Below are 25933 nucleotides of genomic sequence, written 5' to 3'. Positions count from 1 at the left end.
CATTATATATTAAATGTGGAATTTCTGTGGATATCTCAGCAAAACATCCTAACTTACTTCTCTAGGTGCTCCATGTTTCTGGCCCTCCTTTCTGTCCGTCTCCATATAAATAACCTTCATATTCCCGACATCCTCACCTGATGGCCCGGTGTTTTAGTTCAGCACCTTTTAACCTAGCTGGGATTCTAACACCATGCAGCTGCTGCTGCTGCTGCTGTGAGGTTAACACAAATGCATCTGTGTTAGGATTTTAGTGGTAGTTGCGGGTTCCCTGGACAGGTTTCAGACGGACACACGGACTCACGAAGCTTTCTTCCCCGACAGCTTATTTGTCTTTGCTTGTGAGTGTACGTTCCAGCGTATCGCAGACGAGATGAACTCCCTTGACCTTCCTCCATCACCTCCGCAGCAGCAACGCCCGCTGGAGTCCTTCCCCGAGACACGCCGCCACATTTCGTTGCGTGGTAATTCTCGTAAATCTGTTTACAAAGGGCAAACTTTGTCAACAGACACCACTGCAACACCCACATTTATAAGGAGCCTCTCATTTTCAGATCATCTGTGAGTGATTTAATCAGGCGAAAACAAGCAGAGAGAAATTCAATGTTCTCTCCGCTGATTGGAATCTCAAGGACTTTTCCTCCGTGATATACGAGGGACCGAGTTTCTCTTTAATTAGCGCTGACATCATTCGGGAGAGAGAGGGAGGGGGGCAAAGTAATTTAGGAAGAATGAAGAAACGAAGAGGACCTTTAAAAAAGATGGCAAAGAACAATTGGCATGAGAGAGAGAGAGAGAGAGAGAGAGAGACTGTAAATTATTGTAGTCTCTCGCTCAAGGCCAACTGAAAGTCTGTCACTTCTCCTCCGAGTGGCTCCGAGGGTTTTATCTCTTCTGTTTTTACTCTCTATCCAGACTATTTAAGCTTTTGATTTAAAGCTACAACAGGTTATTATCTCCAGAATATATATGTTATGTACAGATCCAAAGCCATTAATTGACGGTGTTAGTTCTTTACAGTTCATATGACACACACACATCTGTCTTTGATGCCGTTTCCACATGTTTGAATCTTTCCCAGCCAGATGAGCTGCACACATGCGAGAAGAACGAAGGATGGCATTAGTTATATTGTTTACAGCGACTTTACATTCTAAGATGACACTTAGTCGTACATGTGTCTATACTGTAGGACATTAAGTCAGACAAGCTAATTCACTTTCTGATTTCTCTTTTTAACCTGCAGCATTTTCCTCTTACTGACAGATCTTCATACGATACTTTTCACCTTGTACACCATATATTATATACTCCCAGCGCTTGACGTAAGAATTTCTCACCGAACATAGTTCTCTGAAGTTTCTCTAAATGAGAAATGTACTTCTGATGAGCAGTCCCGTTGAAATCAGTTTTTATTCTCCATAATCTCAGAGAACAATCACTACCACTCATCTCTAACCAGTGTTCGTACGGGTGCTGGAAATCCTTGAAAACACTTGAATTTTAGTGTGGTGTTTTCAAGGTTTGAAAAGTGCTTGGATTTAGAATAAAGTTCTTGAAATGTGTGTTCTGTGATGACATATATGACAGAACAGAGAAAAGAAGATCTCCATATTTGAGGGACTGAAAACAGCATTTTCTGACATTTCTGCATGAAAAATGACTTTTGATGATGAACAGATGATGAAAATAGTTGGTGATTATATTTCTGTGGATCTGTTAGTGGAATTCGTTTTCCTTTCATTTGTGGTCCTTCTGTAAAAAGCTGTCTCCAAACATCATGTTGGTTGTTTAGAGGACAATAACATCTCATTTAATGTGATGAACAAGTGACATAATAAGTAGACTGAATACTGACCATTGGATTGATACAAATATGGAGTTGGAAGGTGCTGGAAAAGCATGGAAATGCACCTTGAAATGCTTGAGAAGTGCTTGAATTTGAGTTTGGAAAAGCCTGAATAATGTATGTAAATAACTATACACACAGCGATCTTTTTCACAGCGTAACCATCTCATTGTCTCATCCGAAACCTCTACAGAACATCCTTGGAAACCCATATTTGGTGTTCTTACAGCAGGCTGAACTATTCTTTAGATGAAAAATGGAAGTCTTCTGTCCTCGTCCTGGTTTGACCGCCGTGTGAGGCTATAACGGTCCGATTAAACTCAACACCTCCAAAGCCTACATCTGTCTCCTGGTGTGGTTAAAACGTAAAAACACAGCCCTGACAGTGTTGCTGAGAGAGGAGAGAGACTTTTCTTATTCCCTTAACCCTATCCAGATTTTTTTCCCAGATGGCCCGGGGTTTGAACTGGCAACCTTCCAGGGCTCGAGCTTGCTGCCTTAACCTCAAGGCCTCCACCACAACACTGCTAGTCCTGCGAAATTCAAGTAGTACCTTAATGCGTGAATAAAGGGGAAAAGTGTTTTGATCTGGCCCAATATGTGTTTATATATATAAGGCTATTCTTGGATGATATATTGTGATGACAAATGCCGACACATAGTCCAATCCCGGTAATTGTGGTCATCTTGATGAGACAAAATGATATATACCTTAAAGCCTGCGTTTGAAACAGTACGTCTAAGGTTGCCCGTGATGATTTCTCTCATTTTTACATGATGAAAACTTTATGAACATAGAAATAGAAACTCCTTTCTCCTGCACGGGTAGCAGAACCCTCCTCTTTTCTACTGCGTCTTCATCCGTGTTGCAATTAGGAGTGGAAATGGTAGTTTGAGATCAAATTGAGGCCTTTTTTGGTTTTCTTTGGAGAAAACATCATAAACAACCCTGTTGCCAGAGTGCCAGTTCTCCTTCATGTGCGGTGGAGTAGAGAGAACCAAAGGTATGTGAAACCGGCGGCCGCTACTCATGTCGTTATTGGCTACTGATTGCGGTTTTTCTTCTTCTTTTCTCCTTTAGTTGGTAACCGCAGTGAGGTAAATACCAATAAGGCTAATTGCTCTCTCTTTCATTCAGCCTGGTAGTCGGTTACTTTACATAACTCATGGAAACATATTGGATAATAAATTCCTATTTCAGCGGTGGTCCGACGTGGTGCCGAACAGGCTCTTCGTGTCTCCTCTCTGACCTTCGTCAGAACATCATGGATCAAACCCAGAATACAAGGTTTGATTTCTCTGTTTTGAGCAGCAGCATGTTACACTGTCACTTACGGGAATGTAATTTTATTACCGATTTTTTTTTGCTGGTTAGGGGAACATTTCATGGTTATGAGAAGAAGAAAAAAAAAGGTCCAATTTCTTGAGATGAGAGCGACTGTGGTTTGGATAATGGATGTATGCAGCATTCCCGAGAGCTTGTTGCCAGGGATGTGAACCAAAACGGAGACAATTTGCAATTTTTACTTTATTGCTATATTGTGAATTCATAAGATCTACACATTTGCACACCCAATTCCTGGGATTCATTTGTAAATGTAGTATTGGCAACAAAACCTCGTGGTCTGCAGTTCTCTGGACCGTATAGGCCCTCCAGCTCTACGCTTCATTAACTATGATACATGAATACAATCCGGGACGCTTGGTGGAAAAGTGGTTGTTGTTTAAGTTAAAGTCTGGACCGTTCTGATGTGTGTACCTTTTGTGAGAGCCTCGGCACTCTAATGGAGTATTTAGCCATTGTTCACTTTGGCAGATCTGACAAATGTACTTCTGTTCCCAGAGTTAAACAGTGGGCAGCATTAGGCAACCAGATTGTATGTGTGTCTGCACATTTAGTACATGGAGGGGGGGGCGAACAAGCACTCTTCATCCCACAATGCAATGTGCCTGAGGTGAGAGGGGGGCTGAGAAAGTTCCCCGAGCTTTACTGGGTAATCCCTTGATAAATAAACTTGGGAAGACAAGACCACCGCTGCTATCTGTAAACCAATACTCCCCGAGAGGAGGGATGGCCCTGGGCTTGGCTCGATGGAGCCGATGATATGTGCACACACACACACACACACACACACACACACACACACACACACACACACTGAAGGAGATCCTGATACACACATTTATAAGGTAAAATTAAACAATTTCACTTGAATGTGTTGTCTATTAATATCCAAAACTGTAAAAGACATGCATGGAGTTGTAAAAAAAAAGCAGGAGTGGACCTCAAATTTCATTGGCTAGCTCAAATACACATAGAATACATGCCTTGTATTTCCCTAATGTCCCAGCGATCTGCCCCCTCCTCCGTCAGACTCCGTCCTCAGGCAATCAGATGAGGAATGCTCCCCGAAATAGCTGAAATTGTGGAGGTATAACGAGGACAAACAGGTGTTCACACACACACACACACACACACAAAAAAAAACTGTGCCCAAACGTTATTTTCCTTCTCACGCCATCATCAGGTCAGGAGAGATAATTGATTCACGGCTGCGTTTCTATCCCGTGTTGTTATTCATCCTGTTGTCCCATTGGCCTTCCGGATTATGATGTCACAAGATCCGACCTATGAGAGCCCGTCTCCATTTCTCAAGCGGCTCCACAACGAGGCGACTGTTTATTTTCCCTGCGATGACTTTGTGTTCTGTTTACGCTGCTGTTTGCTTAGATAGGCATAAGAATGATTTGTATGTCGGCGCTTTTGTTTTGAAAAGTCGGCCTTTTCCTTCCATCTTATCGTGGCCTCTGCTGGGCTTTAGTTTTAAAAATAATGGGGTAATACAAACAGAACTGTGAGTGACCTCCGCTCCATGTTCATATTTTACACGGATGTTTACATTTTTGTCTGGGGAGAAATAGCGTAGTGTCACACAAAGGCAGGTGAGAAATGGCACTTGGATTTAAAAAACGTTCGTCTGCCTCTTTTTGAAAAGTTCACAGTGACGGGATTAGATCCCGTCTTAATCCTTCATCTAACACCTCGGCAGAGAGATGATAACCTGGAGGTCTGACCTTTCTTTGGGGATGTTTGTCATGTCGTGAAGTTAATGAATCACCTTTGGACCTCCGTTAATCTTTTTTGGATGCCCGTCATTTGCAATAAACAAACACATATTTAAAACTATTCTTTTCAAACTATTTGAATGTGATTTTTATTGATATTTGAAATACTTTCTTATATATATATATATATATATATATATATATATATATATATATTGTGTGTGTTATGAAGTGTTTAAATTTGCTGAAGTGCATTAAACACATGGTCTGGTCCAAATTAGTTAAGTGGAATAAGCCTAAAAACCTCATAAATACACTATTTCCTTAACAACAGTTGTTAGCGACTGGTCTGGGTGCTGCTCAGCCTCCACACACCTGCCTCTCACACCGCCTGCCAGCTTCACCACTTTAATACACACACACACACACACACACACACACACACACCGTGGACCTCCCAAAACGCTCCCCGGTCTGGAAATGAACTCAGACCACTGTTTGTCTTTTGAATTTCTTAAAAGAATTCCTGTATAAAAATGTATATATATATATATATATTTTTTTTTGCTAAATAATGAAAAGACTGGTGTTCCGCTTCCATCTGCGACATTAACGGACTACTTAATGTGTTTGTACGTAGTTTATAAACATGTTTGCGTGGTGAAATGAATCAACCTCGACATTATTATAGCTTTACTGCTTCTTCTTGGAATTAACAGCCTCTTCCTGAGTCATTTTTATTGGTTGCTACAAACAACCAGCGTACTCACCAACAATGCTGAACATCAACAATATAAAATGTGCATTTTTTTACTGTGAAAACCACAAGCATATTAAATAAAACATTTGTATAACGTAGAATACTAATACAAATTGTAAACTTCAAAAACCTACGTACAAAACTACATTTTTAGAATATCCTTCTTTGCCATTAAACTCGCTGACCTTAAAACAATCCATTTTACAGGTTTTGACATTTGCAATTCTTCTAATAAACGTCCCGAATGCGTCATGTTGTTGCAGACGGTATGCAAATTAATGTGATTTAATTAATTCAACAGTAACTGTCTGTAGAAGCATCACGGCACATGCACACAGAGCGTTTATCTTGGTATGTTGATGGGGCAACGTGGCCAAAACAGTTGCTCTGCAACGTCTTTTCTCACTGCCACAATGTAATGTGTGTGTGTGTGTGTGTGTGTGTGTGTGTGTGTGTGTGTGTGTGTGTGTGTGTGTGTGTGTGTGTGTGTGTGTGTGTGTGTGTGTGTGTGTGTGTGTGTGTGTGTGTGTGTGTGTGTGTGTGTGGCATGTTTGCATGTGCATGTGTGGCTTGAGCTGCCGTACCACATGTGAGCATGTTTTATTGGTCTGGAGGGAGTTTAAGGTGAATGCAATAAAACAAGCTTCCCCCGTGCCCAACGTCTGCCTTCAGAGAGGATTTAAGAGCAGAACGCCGTTAGAGAGGAAAAAGGCCTGAGCGAAGACTGAAATGCAAACGGTGCAAAGACGATAAAAAAAAAAAATAGTTCAGGTGGTTGAGTTGTGTCGCTCGGTGTGAGAGCATCTCTCGGCCCAGGGATGGCGTATCTTGTGCACGTGAGCCGACTGAGCAGGGGAAAGTGTATTTTTAGATGACATTTTTGTGTCTGTTAACACATATTTCAGCTGCTTCCAGACTGGTCAACGTCTTCTCAGCATGTGGAGAGAGACACACACCCCTCCAAACAGCCATTTAAACACAGATGTTTGCCTGTTTCTTCCCCAAATTAAGTTGATGTATTTGTTTGTTGTTAAACGGCGTTGCCGTGGCGACGTGTCGGTAAGAAGAAGGCTTGATCGGCTCGGCGTGGTTAGCATCCTGAGCTGATCGTTTAATAGAATGGCATAAACCAGCTGGTTCCCACCAGCACCCCTTAATGACGAGCTGCAAAACTTCTCACATGTATTGAATGAAAAGACAGAATATCAAACACAGACTCCACCATGCTTTCATGCACAAACGTGAGTCCAACTACTTGAATACATAACAAACACTGTTTTTAATCACTTATTCAAGCATCAATCAGAAGGCTGACACAATAACAAGAACATTTCAGTTTTCATGCAAAATACATGAAATAAAAACGCTACTAGTAAGTAGTATTAAGTAAAAAAGTATTTTTAAGTGGGCAGTATGATCATCCATGTCTTCTGGGGGGAAAGTCTGGGTGCATATTCTGTACAGTAAAAATTAAAATTAGAATCCTTCAACAAAACCTAATTTTTCTCACTGATTCCAACTGTAAAGGTTTTCTAAATCAGTGATAAATAAGCGGTGCTGAGTCGGATGACTCATCAAAGCGCTGTGTATACATTGGTCACTTTACTTTAGTCCGGTGTGTACAAGAGCCATTACGCTCCATCTCTTCGGCTTATTGAGAACCGCTTAATAACACCGGCCAGAGGCTTTTAAGCCAATGAGATTTCATTGATTTTTACCTCTTGGTTTTGAAGCACACGCCCCTTCATTCTCACGACCCCCCCCCCCACCCCACCCCCCTCGTTTTTAATAGCCACCGGAGATACTCGCGAATCGCTGCCAACTGTGCAGCACGTGTGCGTTTCACCTCCATGAGGTAGTGGAATGTTTAACGTTTACTGTCGGCCCTCCTGGCAATAACTCACTCATCACGCCGTTTTCTCTCATCACACACCCCCCCAGACACACACACACACACACACACACGTTTTACCATGTTGTCTGTAACTCCATAACTCTTTTAACCTCCCTTCACACGGCAATCATTCAGCTGAAATGTAGGCATTCCTCATTTCAAGTAGATGGCATCATCACTCCGAGGGAAAAAAAAAAGAAGTGTTCACTTTGAACAACTCACTTTAGTCCGTCTGCTTTCAGCCGCGTCGATCGGTAGCTGATGGAAGTCAGCCTGCAGCTCCGCCAGCGCTGTTCATGTGTTTTTCCTAGCTGAACAGGTGTGTGTGTGTGTGTGTTCTCTAATCCTCCCCACAGGTGGACAAGGTGTGTGGCCTGTCTACTGGGAGACCTACAAGCACGCAGCCTACCAGCCCAGGGGTCACGACCTCTACCGTGACCTCGTCTTCTCTGCCTCCGTCGGCTGCCCCTTCCCAACCTCTCAACGAGCAGTGGCTGGGGCAGTTAGCCCACCTGAGGAGGTAAGACCTGAATTAATTTAATACTGCCTGTTGTCAATCAAAATGCAAGCTACAAAACAAAATGCAAGCTTTTTTTTTTGCTTGTTAATTCTGCATCGTACGGCGGCGTATCGGGGCCACCGTCGGAAAAAAAGGGAGCCGAGAGAGGGGGGCAATAAACAGAGAAAAAAGTGGCAAATTTGCCACTTTATAAATATATATAGCCGACACAAGTTGCTTGGTTCCGCTAACATCGGATGTTTGCCGTTGCTATGACAACAAGTGAAAACTACCACTAGCATCTTAGCCCAACTGCCCCAATCAATAAACACCCATAAGATGACAGTTTGTCCTCCTATAAATAAAAGCAACAATAAGCATCAACATCATCACCCTAAGGACCTTAACGAGGCGTTGGCACACGTTACAAACATACATGTACATTCATGGGACGTTAGCTAGCATAGATGAGGTTGTTAGCATCGTAATAAACTCGCAAATTTGCTCCTTTTTTTCCCGGAACAATGCCCCCCTCGCTCGGCTCTGTTTTTTTCCCCACAGTGGCCCTGATACACCGTCGTAGCATCGTGCTCAGCTAGATGGAAAGTACATTTAAATGAAATTGGTTGGGTCTGTATGAGAAAGACTTCGGAGTTGGCTCGTGTCTATTCACAGCTGCCGTGGCATCTCTCTTTCTACATATGATTAGTCCCAACACGCACACACACACACATGCACACATAGTATGTAAATGTAGTGCCTGGCACTGAAGTGCATGCCCTCCACCTGGCCTCCGAGGCAGCCGGCCCATGCCCACAGCAGCTGGCACTGATGGACCGGGGGGGGGGGGCAAGATTAATCTTGACGGACCAACAATTTCCTGTTTACCCAGACGGCCATACCACCGACTCTGCACACCAGCCGGGGCCTGGGCTTAAATAGCACCGCATGGGGAAACACACACACACACACACTTGTGGCATCGCCTGCCTGACCTTGTCCTAAACCATGAATCACTGCCCCGATGCCAGCCTAGCTGACGGCTCCGGGCCTGGCGCTGCCACCGGCCATTCATGGCAACACAATCCAGCCCCCCCCCACCTTCGAAACCGCCTCCCCCCCGCTCGCTGCCAACCAGCCGAGAGCACATGTGAGCGCTGACCACTTCATAGACTCGGCGGAGAATGTAGCGCCGAAAAAGCAAAACGTGATACAGTTTGGTTTTAAGGGAAACTCTGAATGTAAGAATTGATTGTGTGTTTACTGTGTCTTGTTTTCATTGTTAGTGTGGTGTGGGGAGAGTTATTGATGTATGTGTGGCTAGTCTTTGCATGTGCATGATTAATCGCTCTCTTCCAGGGTCAACTGACTGTCTTTTCTCCCCCCCCCCCCCCCCCCCTCCCAATGTGTCCTGTCTCGTTATCCTTGTTTTTCTTCCTTGTTTTTCTTCCTCTCACGCCCCGTTCTTTCACATCCCTGCATCCTCCTTGCTTGCAACCATCTCCCCTGGACTTCAACTCCCGTCATTCCCAGCTCGTTCCCCCTGAAACCCTCCAAGAACAATAAACATAGTCTGAGAACGCTCTCTAGGTAAGCATGAACCCAAGGGACTCATTCCTCTCACTCTCTCACACACGTCTTGTACATATAGAGATACCTGTGATATTGAGTTGTAAGAGCTGATTGTTACGACGGAGTATGAGGGCCACTTTAGGAAAAAAAAAAAAAAAAAAAAACGGAGCTGAGAGAGGGCAATATCCAGAGAAAATGACAACAAGTGAAAGCTACCACTAGCACCCCCCCCCCCCCCCCCCCCAATCAACAAACACCCATAAGATGACAACATGTCCTCATATAAATAAAACCAACAATAAGCATCAACATCATCACCCTAAGGACCTTAACGAGGCGTTGGCACATGATGGGATTTATTAACTAGAAAAATAAATGTACATTCATGTGGAAGTTAGCTAGCATAGATGAAGGGTGTTAGCATTGTAATAAACTCACAAATTTGCAGTTTTCACTTGTAAACAGCAGAAGTTAGCAGAACCAAGCAACTTGTTTATATCGGCTATAAATATATAATATAATAAATATAATGAACTCTCACATCTCTGAATATTGCCCCCTCTCTCGGCTCCGTTATTATTTTTTTCTACAGTGGCCCTAACACGCCGCCGTAGATTGGCTTTTGGGTGACCGATGCATTTTTTTTTTTACGTCTTTCAAACTTCATACTCGTTGTCTTCTGTTCTGGATTCACTCCGACTGACTCGGCACATGACCTCTCGTGACCCCCCTGCTGTTCTCGCTCTGCCTCGCGGGTGGCAACAATGTGCGTCCCGATCAAAACATTCTGCCATTGTGTTTTTTTTTTGTTGCTCGAGACGACAGCGTCTTTATCGACAACACGTGTTTTTTTGCAGATCCGATGAAGCAAGCACGTTACCGCACAGCGCGATCGGGAAAAAAAATGTGCTGAGTTAGTGAAGCAGTCTCGTTTAATCCGCCACCGTCGATATCATCTGTGTATTTATACAACATGCATGTGCTCTTTGTTGTAATGCTTGTGATTTAGGAGGATGAGTGGTGCTAAATCTTGGTGTGTGTGTGTGTGTGTGTTTCCTCAGGGAGTTCCTGATGTACCTGCAGCGCTACAAGTCTTTCTTTGCAGCGTTGCCGGAGATGCTGTGTGAAGGCGAGAACGTGGTGGACGATTCCACCTGCTGGAGCGGAGACGACGTGGTGGAAAGGTAAGACAGAAAACATGTGACAGAAGGCCCTCCATTCACCATGAACCTTTTTACAAAAAGATTTATTTTAGCATTCAGATATGGATTGTTTCCCCTACGATTAGGCAGCAGCATTGCCACGGCCAGTTGTTGCATAAACAATTTTTTGGGCAGAGTCTGTCTAAATGAGTAGACGCTGGCTCGCATGCATCCTTTTCTAAACAGGTCATCCAGTTTGACCTGGTATTTATTAACTCTCTCTCAGGCTTTTAAAGCGTATTTTTAATACATTCCGATTTGAGAAAACATAACAAACCCTCTGCGTATTTTGTTTGTGCGCTGGTGTCGGATAATGTCAGTGTGTGAGTCAGCTGTTGTTCATCAACGTGGAAATAAGGAAGTCATTAAATCCATCCCCACATAGAGCGAAGGCAGGCAGAACAAATAGTTGCTGCTCCGCTCTGCTTTGTATTGGACTCAGCTAATGAGCTGCTATCTCTGCCGTTCTCTCTTTCTGTTGCTCTCTTATATTTATGAGCTTTTTTTTTTATGTTGTGCTGATTTATAGGTGTGGCCCTGGAGCCCTTTCTGTTTATGGTTTTGGGTGCATTTCTCAGAGACTGAAGTACTGTCTGTGTGTGTGTGTGTGTGTGTGTGTGTGTGTGGTTAAGTGCTATCTCAGTCCGCATGAAGAAGAACAGAGAAACTGATGCGGATCACTCAGCCAACGCGAGTCTGTAACTGATTCCCTTCGGCTGGTCCACAATTATGACAAGCCCATGCTCTCCTTCTCCTTCTTCTGCGGTGGTGGGCCAGTTAAAGTGGCTCCCGTTACCATGGCAACCCACTACTCTCATTGGCTTTGACGAAGGGGAAAAAAACGGAGGTCCCGGGATGAGGATCCCCCCCCCCCCCTACGATCCACCGTTTGAGTGTGTGTTGGATCCTTTGGTTTCTTGTTTGATGAAGCCATACATTAGGTTTTACATGAGTACATGGGAAAACATTAGGCACATGGAACAGATGTCTCTCATTGCGGGAAGAAAAAAAAATACACTTTTTATTAAAGTCAGTGGTTGGCAAAAGCATTTTGTACTTTTTCATTTTTATGAATACGTAAGGCTTTGATTTGCTTAAATAGTTTCAAAATGTCATTATTTTCCTTTCTCCTCCCTTCTCTTCTTTTTCCTCTTTTCTCCTCTTCTTTCTCTCCTTCTCTTTTCTTCTTCTCTTCTTCCTCTCCTGCCCTTCCCCACTGCTGAGGATCTGCCAGTGGCGGAGACATATTGAGCAGACCACGCATTCATCAGGGCCTGTCACAGTGTGTCAGCACACACAGTACAGTAGGCACAGCCAGTGTGTGTGTGTGTGTGTGTGTGTGTGTGCGTGTGTGTGTGTGTGTGTGTGTGTGTGTGTGTGTGTGTGTGTGTGTGTGTGTTGGCCCATGATCAGGAGCATATAAGGGTAAACATGGGGGCAACGCAAGCAATTCAAAACACAAGAAGAAGTCCACCATCTTCACCGTATTCAGAACCGGCTATTTATTTCACTCTGTGTGTGAGTATAAGTGTGTGTGTGTGTGTTTGTGTGTGTGTGTGTGTTTTACAAGCGAGGGCACTTGTTTTTTTTTAAGAACAGTGCTAATGGGTTGTAACGGTGTGTTATCACACACTCCCTGGTGAGAGCCTTTGCTTGTGGTGTCAGATGTTCTTGGGTTGAATAAGAAAACATTTGGCAGCACTCATAAACCGCTCCGGTTCTGGACCCCCGTCCACTGGATCTGACTCTGTTGGCATGTATCAGAGGGGGGGGGGGGGGGGGGGGTGAATAGGGTTAGCGTTTTGGTGCGGTGGTGCCCCCTGTGCCTCCCTGTGCCCCTGATGAGGGAAGCATGATAGTGATGTGGGTGGTGGGGGGGGGGGGCTTGGCAGCATAAAGACCCATTGTGGAGTCAGCGGAGTGGGGCACAGCGCTGCCGCCGGGACCCCCAAAGCCTGGAGGGAGGGGGGGAACAAAGACCTTCCTATGAGGCTGCATGGGAAAGGCTTGGACATCGCTGCCACTGCTTGTGCCACCGCGCCTGGGAAAGTTGCACGAGAACAGCAAGAGGGAGGATGAGAGGAGGGCAGATACCGAGAAAATGAGCTGGGGAAGAGGAGCGTGATGATGATGAGGTCACCGGCACCATCGTCACACGTGCTCGTGCTCAACTGCTGAGGAGTTAGTCCGTGTCATGGTCTTCTCTTCCTGTGTGGCAGGACACAAAGCCCCCCCCCCCCCCCTCTCTCTCTCACACACACACACACACACACACACACACACACACACACACACACACACGTCAATCCACACAGGATCCATATGCTAGTCAACAGCTGGAGGGGTCGCTCATTCAGACACATCCACATGTGAGAACACACACACACACTTGTTGTATGTTGTAACACTTCAAAGCACATGAAAGGCGTCGGGGTTGAAATTCTCTTCGTCTCTTTATTCAGCGTCTGATGACGGGGGGGTTAAAGGGGCAAACATTTGTACTTACCCCTAAAACGAAGTGCGTGTTGGCACGTGTTCAACATTTCACGGCGTCACACGTGTGAATACTTTGCACCATCTTTTCCGGAAAGATCAGATCAGCCCAAAACAAATGAGCACATTCTTTATTTTGATTAGCCGGCGACTGTGAGCAGCTCTCGTAGTGAGTCTTATCACAAACTTAAAAGAATTCATTGCCACTTGACACATACTTGCTGCATCTGCAGAGCCTCTGTTATGGCATCATAAGGACCTTTATTAGTCCTTTGACTGAAAACACATGAGGAGGGAACTTCATGAGGGTCTCATTAGACAACAATGTATTGTTACATTTCTCCCAGACGTAACCCAAATCCAGATAATTGAGCGTGGACAGCAAATCGAGGGGAAACAATTCAGGAGTTTTCAAATGTAAAGAGCTCACGTCTGCTGTAAGCGCTCACTTTCTGAGCTCATGGTGTAAAAGAGAAAGTCAGGAAGTAAAATACTTATTTACCAAACGTGTAGCCTGAAATCTAAAGTGAGGGAGGCATGTCTAAGAACCAAAGTAGGTTAGGTGGGGTCCAGGAGGAAAAAAGCCCAAGTTTGGTTCCCTCTGGCCCATTTTACTGCCACTATTCCAACAGATACACTCATCTTAATTCATTCCAATTTTAATTTAAAATAGGGTGAAAACAAATGGACCACAAAAATGATTGCATATTTTAATGAGTCAACATGTAGTTAGTTATCATAAAGGATTAGAAAGAAAGAATTAAGTCTTTTTGTGCGTTTTAGCCTTCACAATCTGTAAATAAATAATATCTGTATATTTAAAAACAGCCTATTCCTGACTGTTCAGAACACACACACACACACACACACACACACACACACACACACACACACACACACACACACACACACACACACACACACACACACACATAGAGCATGTGAGGGCGGGACCGATACAGAAAGATAATCACATTTCTTTGTCATCATGCTCTGCATCATTTTTGAAGGCTAATGATCATAAAATAAACATGCATAGCGACTTGTTAATCAAAATCACTGTATTAGAATGAAAAGTAAATACAATAAAGGAGCTGGATGGACTCGGAATGAGCAGTCGGGACGTTTTGGCCGGCAGTCAGGCCGTTTGGCCAGCAGCCGGCACTTATGGAAAGCTACTCATATATATATATATATACACATATAGCTGGTGCCAGCTCAGGATTTAGATGGCACATCCGGGCACGTCCGTGGCTTCACGCCTGCATGTGTTGAGAGATGATTTACATGGACTTTGGCACTTCATCAGCATTTTTTTGGGGCCCGAGCAACTGTTTTGGGGATTCACTTTGCATTGAGCTGATTCACACACTTTAGACAGGCAGAGAATATGTTCTGTTGGGGGGAAAGAAACAACCTTTTTTTCTCACCAAATAAGTCAGCACTCTGAGATCCGAATGCTTTCTGGACAGCTCATTACCGTGAACAAGGAAATAAAGTCATTTCATCGTCAAGGTAGAAACCCCTCAATAGCACCAGACTGAAAATACATCTACAACAGTGTATAAAGCTTATTCTCTCAAAAATAGTTAAACCCTGAAGCCCTATTCTGTGTATCTGCTATGAGGATGAGGATTGAACCTGATTCTTCAGTAGAACGAGGAACTCATCACTATCCTTTTGGGGCTGATTCTGGTGTTTTTGGGGAAGCTCAAGGGGACGGACCACAGCAGTGCGAGTGCTTCTGGATGCCTTGCATTTTTATCAGGTTATGACAATCCATTCGTTTATCATTTCAGACATCTGGAATCCATTGTGTTATTGCAGGGAGAAGCAGGGAGAGTTCTGAACCCGGGCAAAGCCCGCCTCACCCCTCTCACTCTTACTCCCTTTCTCTGCTCCATCCAGGCCCATCAAGGAGAGTTATTCCTATTTTATTTCTCCTTCCCTGAGCTGTCTCTCCATGTTGGTCTCGTGGGTCAAAACAATGCAAAAAGGCATTGCATAATGAAAGACCCAAGCAGAGGGGGGCAGTAATTAATTACTATGCAGAAGAGGGACATTCAGAGTCACTTAAGGACTGTGTGTGCCTTCTTTTTTCAAATGTAGACATGAGGACAGACATGATGGAGCGGTGGAGTCATGAGAACAGTCGACATCAGAGGAATTAAAGACGTGTGGTCGTACACGCATACACTTCATATCCTTTCATTGTATTTATTTCTCTTTCCTCTTGCACCTACCCTTTCACCTCTGTCATTTGCATTTGGCGACAAACCTCTCGGTCCTTCCTCTGTCGCTCCCACAATCCTTTTTTTCTTCTCCCCCTTAACTCCGATTCAGCAGCCCATCCCTTTCCCATAACCCTGGGCTGCTGCCTGGACCTCAGCATGACCCTGTTCTACATTACTACATTGCTTAGACTTTCCTTTCTTTGGGCCTGCATCCATCCATCCTGTGTGTGTTGTGTGTGTGTGTGTGTGTGTGTGTGTGTGTGTGTGTGTGTGTGTGTGTGTGTGTGTATGTGTGTGAGAGAGAGAGAGAGAGAGAGAGAGAGAGAGAGACAGAAAGAGAAAACAACCGATCATATTGCGGAAAGTTATTTATTCTCGGATTGTGAAAGTTTTGGAGTCGTGACATCTCTAAATGCGTAGCTGTGCAAGGAGAGAATGAGGGGGAAGATATTGTCGGATAGTTTGTGTAGATTTGTATGTAAGCAAATGTGATTTTCTTTTGGCCTCTCTGGATAATTATTTGCCAATTTGGGACGTAACGGGCCTCTGGAGTGAAGAGTGTTTATGTGTTTCGGCCTCCGCGGGTTTATGGTGCGGCGTCTTGTGGACATTGTGTATGCTTGTGATTTTTTTTTTTTTTTTTTCCTTTCCAGCTCCTCCTCATCACTTCATAGAAGGGACAAGTTTTTTTTACGGTCTCTCCCTTCTGTTGTGTGTCCAGCCAGTGGAGTGGGTTGAGCTAATATAATTAAAATGCCACAATAGACTGGCATGTTTTACTGGAGCGGCTCCGACTGGGCGAGGTAGACATAGTGCGCCCACTAACTTCTGTGTTCGCCCACTGGCAAGGCATCAAACTCCTAGCGGGAGAGGAGGATGAGGAATGGAGGGGTAGATGTGCTGTAGGGGGGGGGGGGTGGGAAAGGAAGCATGTGAATACAATGGGGGAGAAGGAGAGATGAACTGATGGATGGATGAAGGGGGGATGTAAGTCAGTGGCAGCAGGAAGCAGTGGCTTTAGGAGAGCCCTGTGTCTTTGTGACTTAATTGCATCTATGAGCCCGTTTGAAGTCCTCGCTGTTGCGTGTCTGGGCGCCGGCCAACGCTGGTGTGTGTGGTCTGCGTGTGTTTCCGTTGGGTTTCGCCTCTCTGGCGTTTCTGGACCTCAGTTGGACACAAAACGTCTCTGACGCACCGACGACGGCAAACAAAAGCTGACAAAGAATGAGGGCTGCCTCGCTGATTGGATGCAACCGCGCACGCCAACGTCGCATAACTATTAGGGTGCGTAAAACCGGCGCACCTCCACAGTGATGTCACTCACACATCGGCTCTCAATGAACTGATTATCTGGAGGTTGGGTTATGGTGTCTATTATACTATCAAATGTTTGCTCTTGCACAGTAATTCAGTGTTAAGAAAATAAAACCACTCCAGATTCTGTCTTAATTTGAAACAAAGAGGTCTTATAACCCCCCCCCCCCACCATGCATTTTAGAGGCAATTTAATCTTGTGTCATAAAATTGCTCTTGGAAGACGCTGCAGCGATGCAACAAAGTACTCTGTGGTGTTTATCATTCAACGCTCACAGCTTTGAGCTCTCAGCTCACACAACAGTCTGCTTCCTAATAGACTTCCTATTAAACATTTTAAATACAGACATACAGAACCGAAGGTTGCACTATTCAGATCAGATTTCTACCGACCGCCTCTTGGGACTTTTCATTTTCTTCAAGGTAACATAACCCATACCTCAGTGTGCCACCGGAAGCCACACGTTTACCACTTGCTGAAGCGATGAGAAAGACCTCATATATTCAGGGTTGGTACGGGTGCTGGGAATCCTTGAAAACACTTGAATTGTAGTGTGGTGATTTCTATGTTTGAAAAGTGCTTGGATGTAGAATAAATCACGGTCGCTGTGGTGACACGAGATTACGGCCTCGTAGACCGCCACACTCTTTCTGTGTGCGGTTCACACACAGCAACAATCACACATTGTCTTTTTCCTTGGGGGGGGGGCTGGACAAATGCCAGTTAGATCTTGACCAACTTTTTGTCTGAATTTTGTGCGATGCAACGGGATACGTGCAAGTCCGAAATTTTGGGGGCCCACGGCAAGCGTTGGCAAGATTCCCTGTCGGGTTTTAGTGCGACCGTGTGTGTGTGTGTGTGTGTGTGTGTGTGTGTGTGCGTGCCGTTTTAAAGTCTTTCAGCCTGTGGTGGTATTTACCATCGGAGTGAGATCCCGTACAAAGACGTCTGGTTCAAATCCAATTGCGAGTTCAAGCGTGAGTCCCGAGTTCTCGTCCTTTCTAAGTATCTGAGTTTAAAGTGAAAACGAATGACAGCCAACGGGAGGAGAGAGAGGAAAAGCTAACAAAACCAACTCTGTACAAACAACAAAAGTACAGTACACTACTGTGTGTGTGTGTGTGTGTGTGTGTGTGTGTGTGTGTGTGTGGGGTAACCTGAGACCACGGGGAAAACGTTCCTAGAATTCCGGGTGGGTTTGGTGTCGTGGCTCGCCGGCTGCAGCCCCCCTGGGTGCTGCTGGGAATGCGGCCTCTGCACGGAAAGGGCTCGGGAGTGAAAATGGAAAGTACCTCCTGTTTGTTTGAAACCGGAGTAGCTGAGCATCGCAACACAACAGGTAGTCGAGGAGTTCGTCTCCAGGAGAGCATGAATACGTATAATATCGGAGGGACAAATCAATTCAATGCTTTATTGCCATGTCGATTTGGAATTTGTCTTGGTGCCAGTCGGGTTGAAAAGGCAACACACACACACACACACACACACACACACACACACACACACACACACAGGAAGATACAGTACATAAAGGACAATCACATAGACAATCATTCGACCAGTAATTCCAAATTACAGTCCATTTGTAACGATGATGAGAACTTCAGGTCCTAACTTCAGATTAGAACCAAGAACTAAAAGATGAAATAGAAGGCAACAGATGGCAGGGCAAGGAGGTGATAACGAGGACACCGACATAAGCTCCGCCTCCTGTGTGAAGAGAATGTGACTTTTTCTTCAGATCATCAGCAGCTCCTTATATTATGCCTATAGATGAGAAGCGATCCGAGCCTCGTCTCTGATTTAGTCGACTCCCTGACTTATGACTCATGACCGTCCTGTGTTTCTGATTGATCCCGATCGTGACAAACGGGACTTCAGCCAGGAGAAACCATGTTTGTCAACGCCGCCGTCTGCCTGACTTGTGGATGATAACTCCCTGACCTTTGACCCATCTTCTCGCCGCCTGCACTACAGTCACTCACTCCAACTCCTCCACCTCAGCAGAAGTTTGTATATAATCTTCTGTCTGCCAGAGTGTGTGTTCATGGCATGGGTGTGAGTGGTGCTCCTACGTGCCCTTTAGAGCAGCAGAGAGTCTGACCCCTGACCCCCCTCACTCAACACCCTCGCAAGCCCTCTGCACTCTGCGTGTGTGTGTGTGTGTGTGTGTGTGTGTGTGTGTGTGTGTTGCCTCCAGTCAAACGTACTGTATGAGCGAGTTGAAGCCGCTGTTTTTTGCACTGAGTGCTCTTTGCTTACACAAGTGGCGATATACAGTCCGGTCCAGATGTGACGTCATCACGTCTCCCTCTCTCTCGCCGCTCGTCCGTCCGTGTTTACACTTCACGATGCTCGGAGCCAAAATCTCTGTAGTTGGTACATAAAATCATGGCATATGGCTTATTTAGTTTCATCCATGGCTGTTTTTTTTATAGTTTACACTGTCAACCCTGAAGCAATACATCACGCCGTTCTGGCCCGGATCAGACAGACAGACAGACAGACAGACGGTCAGACAAACAGGTGGTCTTACCACACCAGAGGATCATGGTCCGCTCCACCCGTCCGTGTGCTCCGGGGCATAGTTTACTCTCCGGCTCTGCCCCTGCCTGCCCTTGTCTGCCTCCCACACACCAACTGCCCCTCCGGCTCCCCCCAGACCTCTAACCTCAGTTATCCGTGCCCTCCTCGGCATGTGGGCATGTGGCTGCAAGGGGGGATATATTCATCCAACTCACTCTCTCTCTCCCCTTTTTTTATTTCCCCTCCATTCATATAACACTCTGACTTCACGTCTCTATATTTAAAAGAAAATTGAAGTCTCTGTCTGTCTTCTGTTCTCCGTCACTGGCATCCTTCATCCCTTTGTTCCTCATACTCGCACGCACTGGATTTTAAATCAATGAGATGTCTTGGTGGTGAATTGGAATTGGCTAATACTGCCACCTACTGGGGAACAACGGTCATTGACGTGGGTCACATCAATGTACACAGAAATAATGAGGGTTTCAAAACGTATTTGAAAAAAGTGCAATTGAGTGTTTTGCAAAGAGCAAACTCTTTGTGCCGGTTTGGATGGGAATCTGCATTTACTCACTTTAAAAGCTTTTAATAGGTGCTGTAGATGTTGGTTATTCACATACATATAATGCTGAATTTATGCTGAAGGGGGGAAAAAGATATATAGCACTTGATGACAGCACAATATCGCTATATTACAGCGAGGGAGGCCAAGACGGCCCCTTTTGGACTCAGCCACCTCTACTTCAATTTAATATTCTGGGCAGCTGCACGCTCCAATTAAATTCAGTTCTCGCAGCACCGGCTTCATTGTCAGCCAGGATTACTGCAGAAAATAACACATTTTCTAGTTTTCAACTTTAACATTTCAGAGATATGCTTGTGCTGGTAATTCTGGTGATTCGAACACAGAAGAGGCTGTTTGTGCACGTTTGTGTGGCGTACAGAGAGAACGTGAGTGCATGTGTGTGGAAGAGAGGGGGAAACAAATAGTTGTCTTTGTCAGGAAATGATGCTCGTCTGCATGTGATTTGCGGGTGTGGGCACGGGCGGACATGACTTGTTCTTGTGCTTCCAATCTAATGGAGCTGGAGCGTAGTCTTTTTTTTCTTTTTCCCAGAAGGCTGTGTGGTCTGTTGAGTCAGTCTGCTGGTACATCGGAGCAGGCGACACGGGGAGGTGGGGATCAGTTACACCCAGTGACAGACACCGTCGGGCCTGGGAACGTCCTCAAAGCCAAACCGCGGGCCAATTACAGCTGTAATCTGTGTAACTGCCACCTATTAAAGAACGTTAGGGCCATATTGTGTGTTTCCTTGTCTGTCTCTAGCACTCGAGGCGGACAAATAGAAGCTCTTCATATGGGTCGTTCAGGCTTCATGCAACCGAGTAGTCACTTTGATTTGTAGTTGTGGACGGCTGTTTCCCCTCACTTCCTATGAGGAAAGTGTATTTTAATTAGCTGAACATTAAAGCTGCGAATTATCATTTAAGTGACACATTTGTCTCTATCTGATGCTGTCATTCAAAAGCAACTCATCATTATTTTCTTTCTTTTACATTCACTTATGATATTAGCAGTTTGCTTAATAAGCAGAAAATATATATTTAATTTAATCTCACCATTAGTGCAGTACCTCCGTGGGCCCACTAGATGGCGATCTGAGCCCCCACAAGTGGTTGAACAACAGGTTTAAGTCAAAACACACTTCAGACAACAAGGAACACATGTGAACGCTGAAGCAGTTTCTCATTACCAGCTGACATTTGATCATTTCAGCACTTTGTCTTTACTGTTTAATGCAAGTTAGAAGGTTTATCCCTGTATCCCATTTCCTGAATAATATAGAGACACTGTGCTGTGTACTGTGGGCAAAAACTGCCAAAAAAGCACGAATGAACCTGTGACAGATTGAGATTATCAGGGCGGTGTACTGATCTCCGCTTTCTCACTTTGAAAGGTTTCAACGGTGGAGCTTCGTCTGAGACTAATATCAGAAAAGGATCTGCTGGTAAGCCTTGTGAGAGCCGTATTACACGTCGAATAGGAGCTCGAAATGAGCGTTAAAAGCACATCTGCGTAATTGATGTTAAAAGGATATTAGCCTGAAGGCATTATCAGACTCTCAAACTCAGAAGGAGAGCTTTCAGTACACCATGCTGGCCACACGGGGGCAGTGTGGAAGCATATTTCGCTCCCCTGAAGGTATCAGCACTTGTGCTTGTAGTCAAATTACAGACGGTTCTATTTAATGTTTTCTCCTCCATGAGGAAGTATCTTCTCCCTTCGTTATCACGGCGAGCACGTATCGGATCTGGTGGCTTCGTAGAGCAGGAGAGTATATACGTTACAGCGGGCCGCAACATCTGAATTGCTGACGTCAGGAAGAGAGCGAGAGAGAGTGTGTGTGTGTGTGTGTGAGAGAGAGAGAGAACATAAGGAAGAGTTGCGAGAGCAGTTTTGTTGGCAAGAGTCACTTACACCAAATGAATTCAGCTCCTTACCGTGATCGTTAGATAAATCGATACTTGTTCATTAGCCCGGAGTAGCTCTGAAGTGAAACATGCCCGGCTGTGTGAAGGCCTCTATAATGGGCTAATGATGAGCCAAAACTAGATATCCTAGTCATCGCCCGGGCCCCCCGAGACAGAAGTAGAAGTATGAGGGTAGAATTATAGCCCTAATGATGAGTTTCCAACACCTCCCGGGTACACGGTAGTCACCGTATGTGATTACCTGGAAGCGTATGCGCATGCTAAGTGGATCTCTATGCCTGCTCGTAGATCATTTTCCCATCGCTGTTTGTCTCCCTTTTAATCTCACGGCCCTCCCTCTTGCTCGCTGTTTACCCGGGTCACGGTGACCTCGAGAGCAGGGAGGCTTCCACGGGGCCAGGCTTCCATGGGGCCAGGCTTCGACAGGGCCAGGCTTCCACAGGGCCAGGCTTCCACGGGGCCAGGCTTCCATGGGGCCAGGCTCTGACGGGGCCAGGCTTCCATGAGGCCAGGCTTCAACAGGGCTAGGCTTCCATGGGGCCGGGCTTCCATGGGGCCAGGTTTCCATGAGGCCAGGCTTCGACAGGGCCAGGCTTCAACAGGGCCAGGCTTCCACGGGGCCGGGCTTCCATGGGGCCAGGTTTCCATGAGGCCAGGCTTCGACAGGGCCAGGCTTCCACGGGGCCGGGCTTCCATGGGGCCGGGCTTCCACGGGGCCGGGCTTCCATGGGGCCAGGCTTCGACAGGGCCAGGCTTCCATGGGGCCAGGCTTCCACGGGGCCGGGCTTCCACGGGGCCGGGCTTCCATGGGGCCAGGCTTCGACAGGGCCAGGCTTCCATGGGGCCAGGCTTCCACGGGGCCGGGCTTCCATGGGGCCAGGCTTCCATGGGGCCGGGCTTCCACGGGGCCGGGCTTCCATGGGGCCAGGCTTCCATGGGGCCAGGCTTCCATGGGGCCAGGCTTCGACAGGGCAAGGCTTCCACGGGGCCAGGCTTCGGCTGAGTGCTTGTTGAGGTAAACCTACAGCTGCGTTTGCCTTCCACCACAAACAGGGACTTCCAAATGTACTTTTTTTGTTATGTTGTGACCAGGAAGCGTATCCGTCGGCAGGACGCAAACCAAAAAACCAAATCCTCTAAAAAACCTGGCAAATGAGAACACGGTTTCCCATTTGACATTTTTAATTAATTTGGCACCGAGTCTTTTTTTGGGAAATCCCAATTCTAAAGAGAGAGTTCCGGCCTGTGTTCAGCAAAAGGCCAGGCCTCCACCAGACCACGGTCTGCTGGCACCGGGTTGCCTTTCATCTCCGTCCAGCCGACGATCTGATAAGACTTCATCCAGTCAGCAGCCACCGAGTACACAAACAAACACAGACACAAGCAAACAGTCGGACGGGTGGCTTCGCCTCATCTCCGGGTCGCTGTGAAGAGAGGGAGAAATCTGCAGGAATGAAAGGGAACATTCCCATCGGGTTCTCTGTGGGAGAGATGTGTGTCTGCAGTGATGGGCCAATAGGAAACAGGAGGAATACGGATCAGATACCTGACCTGCCCTCCAGTAAAGGCCACATACGTGTATTTGATAGTATTAGCAAGGATATAGAAAACAAACATGTGGCATGAAGGGAGCCATTCAAGTGCAGTAACACCTTTTATTGCCCTGCAGAGGACGACGGGGCTTTCAGTGCGTAATAGCCATGAGTAATCTGAACCGCTGGTTCTTCAACTATATAGCTGTTACAGTGCAACCACTCAATAAACCCGCCCCGGTCTTGGTGAAATCACCCTGGGACCTCTTAAGAAGTGGCAAAGCAGTTGAGGGCCCGACGTTAGTGGTGTGTAATTCCAACCCGACCACACGGCCATTAACAGTCATATTTCACGGCTCCGCAGCGCTGCCTGGACAGATATACAGCCGGGGCCTCGGCACAGGTGTGGCGCCTCAGGTGAAGGTCCAAAACCCACTGTAAAGATGAATTAATGCAAAACGGACAAACAAAGAAAAGAGCGTTTCATCTTGGCTGGAATGACATGACCCTGCAGTCAGTGTAACGGGAGTCACAGCGGCGGCCTGTGGACTGTTTTTGTTTGAGCCCCGTCATTAATGGTAAGAGGACGCGTCTTCTGCACTCACTGCAATTACTCTCGGTCAACGGTTGCCGACCTCGAGGGACGACGAGGTCAAACGATGATTTACAGCGTACAGCGACATTCGTTTAATTACTTTCTGTAGAATGTGTTCTTTTCTCTACTACGACGCCGTATTATTTCCACTGTAGGAAAAAAAACAGAGGGGGCAATATTCTGAGAAAAAAGTGACAAATTTGCACGTTTATAAATATATATAGCCAATATAAACAAGTCACTCAGTTCCGCTAACACCGGATGTTTGCAGTTGCTATGACAACAAGTGAAAGCTACCGCTAGCAGCCCAACCGCCCCGGTCAATAAAACACCCATAAGATGCCAATTGGGCCCCCGTCGTACATCACTGACGGATGCACCAATCTGACTTTTGTAGTCCCGATACCGATACCCGATCTTTGGGAAGATGCTGTTGCAGAGTACCATTGTATCATTAAGGCGCTGTATACCTAATATAACAAATGAATGAATGTTCTATTTATTTGAACAGTGATATCCATTATCAGATTGGCCTTTTGCCCCCTTGGAGGGAAGTTCTCAGCAAAGGAACTGTAAGTTCAAGGCCGTCTTTGACATCATCATTCCCATCTGGAGAAGGACACAGCTCGATAAACCCAAAGATAAGTGATTATGGAGGCAAGACAAGTTTAAAGAGTTTCACATCATCTCGCGATTAGTCATGCAGACACTTCCCGAAGCCGAGGAGCAGCTAGTTTGTATGAAATCATCATAACGGACTTGGAGATTGCCGGGTTCCGCAGCTGGCGATGTTTTTGATCTGGTTTCAGAGTTTGCCAACATCACTGGCTGTGTGCTGCTTTTTATACTCCCTGACCCTTCCCCCGACTCTGCCTCCACGTCTGACTCATCACCCCGATGCAGACCTCGCCAGGCTGCAGAGAAGCATGACGGAGGGCCCACTGGGCAGCCGGCCAGGTCTCCCAAAAACCAGCACCCCTGACTCCGGCAACTGGGAGCCTCACAACAGTTTGACAAACAATTTGAAGTCTCCTCGCCTGGAACTACAGTCACAAAAGTAAATGTTGAACTTAACCTTTCTCAAAGTTTGGATTCACTATCCACAATGTCATAGTGTTTCTCAACATCCATTACGTCGCCGTCTCACTGGGACGATGTTGGCCCACGGAGCTGTTTCTTTTTCTTTTTCCAAATCCCCCCACGCTGCCAGCTGGAACGAGGAAGAGGTGGGGTCAGAAGATAGGAGGAGGCAGATAAAGACGGGGAATTCACAGAGTTCTGTTGGGAATACAGCAGGAGCACAATTAAGACTGCATGCCGCAGGTATTACCGAGGCTGGCAGTGGCATTCAGTGGCATTCAGCTGGTTCACGTGGTTACCAGCTGGGTTACAGAAGGCAGCAGTGTGGTGGCGGTGGTGGGGAGATAGACCGGGAGACAGGACTTGAACCCGGAGACAGGGACTTTAGAAGGAGAGAGATTCTTTGAGAAGACAAAGTAGGAGGTGGAGGAGGAGGGAAGAGGGAGAAATAGTGTGGAAAAGAAAAAGCACACTGTTTGAGCTGGCCTTGCCCTGCTGATGCCCTCTGCTGATCTATTGCTCTTTCTCTTTGCTCATTTTATGATCTGAGTAAATCCAGTCTAATAAAGTCTCCTTTTGAAGGGCAGAAAGGCTTCAGTATTACTGCACTTCTTATAGAGCTTCTATAGGAAGTGCAGAAGATTATGTCCGTGGTTAATTGTGTATGCTACAACGGCATATTAGGGCCACTTTAGGGAAATAAAATAAAAAACGGAGCCGAGAGACGGCATTATGCTAGCTAACTTCCCATGAATGTACATTTATTTTTCAAATTAATCCATCCCAACGTGTGACAACGCCTCGTTAGGGTCCTTAGGGTGAT

At 45.9% G+C, this 25933-nt stretch overlaps 1 protein-coding gene across 2 annotated transcripts in view; it reads left to right on the top strand.

The window, feature by feature from the left end:
- Positions 1-25933, top strand: part of gpc5c (glypican 5c) — a 98096-nt gene that overhangs the window by 32628 nt on the left and 39535 nt on the right. Inside the window, exons 4-6 of one of the 2 annotated variants that reach the window (XM_084008151.1) lie at positions 7926-8089; positions 9602-9658; positions 10702-10824. In XM_084008151.1, the coding sequence (XP_083864277.1) occupies positions 7926-8089; positions 9602-9658; positions 10702-10824 (344 nt within the window). The remainder of the gene's footprint in view (positions 1-7925; positions 8090-9601; positions 9659-10701; positions 10825-25933) is intronic. The other variant, XM_084008152.1, reaches the window with a different exon arrangement.

This window comes from Eutrigla gurnardus (assembly GCF_963514095.1).
Source record: "Eutrigla gurnardus genome assembly, chromosome: 4".
NCBI classification, from domain to species: domain Eukaryota; kingdom Metazoa; phylum Chordata; class Actinopteri; order Perciformes; family Triglidae; genus Eutrigla; species Eutrigla gurnardus.
This window is presented reverse-complemented; position numbering and strand designations above follow the sequence as displayed.